The 7,412-nt window shown below is 36.4% G+C and overlaps 1 protein-coding gene across 1 annotated transcript; it reads right to left on the bottom strand.

The window, feature by feature from the left end:
- Positions 1-4,756: 4,756 nt before the first annotated feature.
- On the bottom strand, positions 4,757-5,266 carry LOC139970592 (transmembrane protein 229B-like). Its single transcript, XM_071976398.1, has one exon. It carries the CDS (start codon positions 5,264-5,266, stop codon positions 4,757-4,759), a length of 510 nt encoding a protein of 169 aa, XP_071832499.1.
- Positions 5,267-7,412: the final 2,146 nt, after the last annotated feature.

The raw sequence follows: 7,412 nt of genomic DNA, 5'->3' as shown, positions 1-7,412 counted from the left end.
AGCCTTTATTGCGCAATACTGTAAATTTCTTACCAATGAGGCATACTGTACGTCTTTACGGTTCAAAAATCCATAAAAGTTGTGTTTTAGTTTAGTTCAATAGTAAGGAAAAGGTTCCCAAATGGACGAATATAAATACTCATCATGGTCCCAAAAGTAAACAGAGAAACATCGAATCCTGTTTCGATAAAACTCTTTATTAAAATAACTGTCAACCGCATTCTTAGTAACGTTTGCACTTATTTCTGAAAGGGTTACTGACATGGGCAAATTGCATAAAACCCTGTTCTTACAAACAGGGGTTGGGTGAAGGGGTTTGGGAAGGAGCAGAAGTGGGGGGGGGGGGAGGGGGGAGTGGAAATGGACGATGGGGTGAAAGTGGGAATGGCGGATGAGGTCATACTTCAACTGCACCACATAGAAAATTCTTGGTAACCAATGCTCTGGTGTGCTCTACAACAAAACAAACTAAAGAAAAGTTCCTGCTGAGGTCATAAAAATAAAAATAAATAAAAATCATTACTAGTACAAGCAATGAAAAACAGCAACCCATTTATTGGTGTAGGCATTTCATCCAATACAATATTTATTGTCAGTGCTACACCAATGGTTCATATACAAATTTCATTTTTAGAACCAAACATACCATCTATGCATCACAAATATAGAACATCAAAAGCATTACTGATATTTCTTTGGTCCTTTCGTTTTTAATATGATATAACTCTTGAGCGAAGAACTTTCTGTTAAATATACTGTTTAAACTACATGGAAATAAACAACTTTGGCCTACAGTGTAATCATCTTGGTATGCATGATAAACCTGTGAGCTATGTCAATGCTCTACAGCCTTGCAGTTCAAATATTCAACAGATAAAGCTTTCCGGCCATGTACATTGAAATTCTACAGTTACTGATACATATTTTTTAAACAAAGATGCAAAAGTAACATATTTTGTGCTTGAGTCTTTGCGTGTAGAGGGAGGGAATAAGGTGGGCCCATAGCCAGCTGGTCAAATTTGGAGGGGCAGAGTGTTTGTTTGGAGGGGCAGAAGTTTTGATTGAGGGGGGTTGGGGGGCATTTGCATGCATCCACTGTAGGGGTCCATTACTGAAACCATAGATTTGAAGAAAAATAGGTGGGCGGAGATAATCCAAATTGTGAGCGGGGGGCACTGGCCCAGAATGCTTGCTTTGGCTATGGGCCCGGAATAAAAACTCCTTTAAGTGAAATGCATACCAAACTTTCTGGAGGTAGTGAACGTAGACATGTTGCAGAAGACACTGCCTCATTGTCATTATGATTTACCACAAATAAACGTCAATTTAAGAAAATGTAAAATGAAATCCGTGTCTAAAATTGTGCTGAATAATACCATTGTTAGTAAACATGGCCTAGGCATATATATATTAAGATTGCTCCGGTCCAATAATGACTGGATAAAGAAGTTCGTCAAAAGTGTAAAAGAAATGTAAACTAAACCATACATAGCTTCGATAGCTAAATAAAATATAGCTTTGAATTTCATTTTACATACTGTACTGTGAATGAAGGTGCTTTCATAGATTGCATACAAATACTGTATAAAGATTAACATATCAAAGCATACTATACACAGACCTTGCGGAAGTCGTTTGGTGATGTAATAAAATGCACCAAACTTAAATTGATGACTATGGTAAAAGTATCACTTACCCCTAACCACAATCATTGTGCAAAAGTGTAGGTGAAATACATGATTGCTTATTGCATCTGAACAAAATACATTTCATCCCAATCACATGTTTATCAGTACAGCTTCCCCACCCTTCACTATTCAAACCCAAAAATTAAACAAGTAGATATAGGCACAATTACCACCTTGCATTAAGACCTAAAAATAGAAATCATTTACAGCTTAACTATGCCTCAGCACGCACCATTTCACATCTAAATTTAATTTTTAAAATTTTGTTTATCTGGTGGAGGATCCCCATACCCCCTCTACATTTGAAGCAGCCACAATGACATCAGAGCCACACCCTCTAGTGTTTAATATCCTTGATCTGCCCCCCTATCAATACCTTTGGTACAGCAGGAAGGATACAGACATGAACATTCTTCTCTTAGATGTATGGAAACATCAAGAATGATGTTGAAACTGCAGGCATCAGCAAGCCAATGTTTCTTATCGCCCGTTGTGCAATGGTATGATATTAAAGCAAGACATTTGTTTTGGAAGTGGACATGAATCTTACATGACTGGGTCATCTGTCTTTACCAGATAAAATGTTATTTTATACCAGTAATTGCAGAAACTAAAAATCTTGCCTATAAAGACTGATGCACTGTATATCTACACATCAACTGATACATATTTGAGGATGCATGCACCATACAGAAAAATACCTATAATATTTGGATTTTAAACACGTTGGATGCACAAAACAATATTGCTGAGGAAATAATTTTTCACACACAGATTTTGTTTATAGAATATTTAAGTACTGCATGAACTGAATATCATAAAATAGCAAACCAGTATGGAGTTGTAAGAACGCTCAGGTCATTGTCATAATAAATACCTTAATGGAGCCTCTGGTAACTATCAGGGGACCCAGATACTGTAGTATAAAGGTGACCAGATGTCCCAGAATTCCAGGAACAGTCCCCAAATTAAAAAAAATGTCCCCAGAATTGTTCATGTACAGTACTGTACTGTCGCTGATCATTCCCAAATTTGTGAAAAATTTAATTGTCAAAAAAAACACAAAAAAAACCCGTCTCTGGAAAATGTGTTACAGAAATGTGGGCATTTGACCCTCATTCTTGAAACATACAGTACAGTAGCACCACCAAACATTGAGAGGACCTCAAAATCCCACCTGTCTTTTAAGGTGTATGGTGTAGGCACTAACCCTTGATGGCAACATGTCGGTCAACATCATTATGATGTTCCTGGAATTCGGAATTATACATACAGTAGTATGCAGTAAGCAAAATATAGATTTTAATGTGACAGCGTACATTTGAATATAGTGTACATAAGTAATTAATAAGATGTCTTGCTCATGGCAAATTTTTGTTTGTAATTTTTGGATGACAGGTAAATTCCACACATTTCAGTAACTCATACCTTACTCACACCTTGGGAATGAGAGCAAAGTATGCTTGTTGATAAGAATACCCTGTATAGCCTTTGCACATATCTGTCCCTTGAAGATGGCCTTTATTCCAATTATATGTCAAATGTACATAATAATGTCCCATACTTGTAGTTGATCCATAACTACCTGTTTCAGGCATTCATAAAGTTCACAGCTTATATCTGGTCCTACGTTCACACTTTCAAATAAAAGACCTTTAATTTCAGACTTGGAAGTAACATGTTAACCATTATGAAAACTTTGATTAATACAGTACAGTATGTCAAAATGGGTCATTGATATAATATCTACTGTACTCTACATCAAAGTTGAGGATGAAATGTTGTACTTACAAACACACAGGACTTTACAAAATTTGCTATACTTTTGGGCTTCCTTCATATATATGACAGAAATATATACAAAAATGTACCAACTTTGGTAAAGTCAAATTTTGTTTCTATTGTATACTGTACATCAAATTATGACCCTTTGATGCACATGTACAGTTCAACAAGTGTAATATGTGTACAAAGGTTTTTGAGATTACAGTGATCTAAAAAACCGTTGTACACATTTATGTTGAAAAAACAAAAAAATTCATTGATATTTCTTGGATATATGCAGGGTACAAACAGCTTGGTTAAATAATATCAAAATGAATTAAAGACAACATCAAACGTTTTGGCTAAGTTTTGGCTTCATTCAAAGTTGAATGCACACTAAACCGGTAAGTTGTTCACTTTTCCTTGCACTAATATTTTCTGGTTATCTATGAAATATATATGTATGCAGAATGTACAGTAGGCTATGGAGCTGAACAGTATAAACCTTGTACAGTATATGGTTAACTAAATAACTTCCACAGAATGTATACTGATCAAAGGAGACTATATTCATTCATACTGCTAATACATATCTGAATATTGATTAAATTTTTAATGTTTATCTTTTGCACTGATGATAACATGAAGAACATATTTCTTTATTTCTTTGGAACACACTCATTGTATACTTTACATTAGTTAGTCCTATAATCTGTTCATTGGAATAATTAACAGATAGTCTTGCTTTTGAATTAGTCACTGGCAGCACCATGTACTTTTGAGTTATAAAAGCAGATGCAACTGAAAAATTAATCACATGACACACAATATGAAAACATTTTACACTGTATTTTTTTTTTTCAATACTTTTTTTGTTGTTGTTTAATAATAACATACATGTACATACAAATATCAAATTTGACTTTGTATAATTTCTAAATTTCCTTCAATTTTATTCCCGTTCTTTTGGAAGATGGAACAGTACTGTCATGGTAACTTGTTGCACACATACAGTACATATCCACAATACAAAACTGTGCAGTATGCCTAAAACTTGATCCACAGGATTAATTATGACATGAAAATAAAATAATATAAATCACAACAAAAAACTTTACTTTCATATTATACCCATACGTACGAATAAACATCAAGATGTTTTTTTTATCTTGTTTTGGTTTGATTCCTTGGAACACTATTTCAACAAAATACCCATTGCACTCTCCAGCTCTGACAAAATAACACCTAAAGTTCTTTCTTCTGATACTACAGTAAGTTCATCAGTAAGGGCTCTCTTCCCCCCATCAGTATTCTTTCTTATACCTGCGTGGAGTGCCATTTCTTTTCTTGCTCTCAATACCATCACTATCGACCGATCTTCCGAGCTGTAGTCGTAAAGTGTGCTTTATTAGTATCTGTTCTGTCATAAATGCTCCAAAGAACCAAGCAGGGGCATACTCTAATGTGATGAGCCCAAAGAAATCCCATTCGAAGGGAGTGTAGTCCCAAGGACAGGCGTTAAACTGAGTCAGTAGCAAACCGGTGGAGAATTCCCACAGATAGATCCAGCACACATAAATGACCAGGCGGAGCAACAACGGAACCGTCTCCTTTAGCGAGAGGTACATCTTCTCTATGACTAAAGTAGATGCACCATAGATAAATAAAGACCAGACACTGGTGACTCCCGGAAATCTCCAATTCACATTGACAACAAACTCCCACGCTGCTGTGAACATCACCTCTGTAGCAAATCCGTGGATGGCATAAATATAGAAACGAACCCAAGTTGAGACTGGGCCCTGGTCCAACATGTTTGTTGATGGACTCTGCAAGAGCTATAAGATCATACCTAAAATAGTGTAAATTATGAAGAAGAAATTGTTGTGAGAAAGTTTAACCTTGTAAAAAGTATGCATCCACTGGACAAATATATAGATACTTGACAAACTGTGGAATGTACAATTTGTAACATTCTTAACCTAAGTATGTCAGTAACAAATATATCAAAGCTTTCATGCCAGCTTTCACTAATTTAGGAGATTTTTCTATTAAATTGTTTTGAGTTTTCTAAAACAAGTGCAAAGTAAAGATCACCATTCGATATAACTGAACATCTCTTGGACCTAGCTAAATCTGGTACAGGATTATGGAAGTGTTTCGGGCCTACCTTCTTCTCTTTTTTGGGGATGGGGGAGGGTGGAGTGGGATAGGGAGTTGGGGGACATACAGTAGAGTGGAATGTCAGTATGGTAATTTAATGGGCAAGCTTCATCCTCAAACAGGTTCTGCCTCAGATCACAAAAGTTTGCATGATTTACACATTATTGTTGGGTTGTCATTCGTGGCTTTGACATGTTAATCATCCCATAAAATGAAGAGAAAGCTGTTGTGCCTCTTGAGTACATCCTGAACATGTGACCAGTATTTCATAGAGTATCAGTACAGAGAACTATATACTTTAAATGCATTTGCTGGCAGCAGATTGAGATTGTCTCTATGATATTCTGTTAACCACTACAGTACATGAAAACCATGGAATGACAGCATATTTTTATTATTAACGTACAGGTTTTACAGCTAGTGGGGTCTAGGCCTAGTAACAACTGAGAAGGCTAGATGAAATCATATATTCCTTTACTGTACAGTGGGCATAGGCTAAAGGCTCTTTTTCTTTTACAAACCACTTAAATTAACCAGACCACAGAGGAGGATACTGTTGAACACAATACCTTGCATAGCTAAATCTAGGTGGATCTTGCTAACTAACTACTGTTACTGTTATGAGCCTGGGATTAACAGGAACAAAATTTTGCCAACTTCAACCTTAATTTTTGAGGTTGTTGTTTGTATTGCATTGCAGTACATACTGTAGAGCCTTCTGTAGCTTACTGTACCTAGACTAGAGCCTAGAGGCCATGCGAATGGAAAGTGTACATGTGAGGCTCCCAGCGCTTGATATTCACATTGGCCTAAGTTTGATATTTCAATATTACAACCCAGGGAATGGTTTTCAAAGTCATACTGGTTATTGTAATAAGTCTTACCAACGCACTTGGCGGCATGCATCAGCTGAATGTGACCTTCATAGCATTGCATTAATACATGTTTCACAATACGAACTTGTTCCTATTTTCTGTTACATAGAAATCTCAGCGTGCAGGCTGTAAACTAGCCTCAACTGATTTGGTAAAGCGTCATGACAAAATTGACCGAACCTTGGCCATTGCCGAGATGAGATTCAATCTTTGATGATTGAATCATACGATACTCTTATATTTCGACTTACTTGGAACAGGACAGATTTTGTTTAGGGACCAAAAATTTGATAAAAGGTATTGCAGCTCTCTCGTGTATTTCCTGTTTAACTAACACCATTTACACAATGCAGAATTGATACTGGGAATTGGACCGCACAAAAGCACTGTTTGAGGAAGCACAGAAACTAAAGAAAACCCCTTATTGAATATCACACATGCAGACAGTAGCAGCCAACTTCTACACATTATACGTTATCTTGTGCTTGTTCAGTTTGGGAAAGTGTGCCAATCACTGCTGCCAAGATTTACACAATATGGCCCAATCAAAATCACCGCGTTCGTATGGACAACCAAGCAAACGACGTAGGAACAAAAGGGCAAATCATCACTTTGTAGCAAACATGCGGAGAGGGATGGGGGCAGGGTGTTTTTCTGCCCCTCGCGTAACTTGGGATCACCCGATGGCAGTGCAAGATTATTTATATAGATCCTTTGCGTTTACCAATCAAAGGGTCAGGCAATCATATGATAAAGTCTCAAAATCTGTCGTAAATAATTACTGTGTTCAATTTCGTTGTTTGTTGTTGAAAGTTGAACACGTATTTGAGATAAATTGTGGAAAAGTTATAAATACAAGCAGTTGAAATTTCGATAAAATAGCCAAAATTCGACCGACAGTCGACGACTATATTGAAATAAT

This window comes from Apostichopus japonicus, chromosome 8 (genome assembly GCF_037975245.1).
Source record: "Apostichopus japonicus isolate 1M-3 chromosome 8, ASM3797524v1, whole genome shotgun sequence".
NCBI classification, from domain to species: Eukaryota; Metazoa; Echinodermata; class Holothuroidea; order Aspidochirotida; family Stichopodidae; genus Apostichopus; species Apostichopus japonicus.
The sequence above is the reverse complement of the archived record's forward strand: the minus strand, read 5'-3'. Positions and strand labels throughout refer to the sequence as shown.

What these genes read in the sequence shown, in the direction of transcription:
- LOC139970592 (XM_071976398.1), bottom strand. Translation starts at nt 5,266, where the DNA reads ATGTTGGACCAGGGCCCAGTCTCAACTTGGGTTCGTTTCTATATTTAT.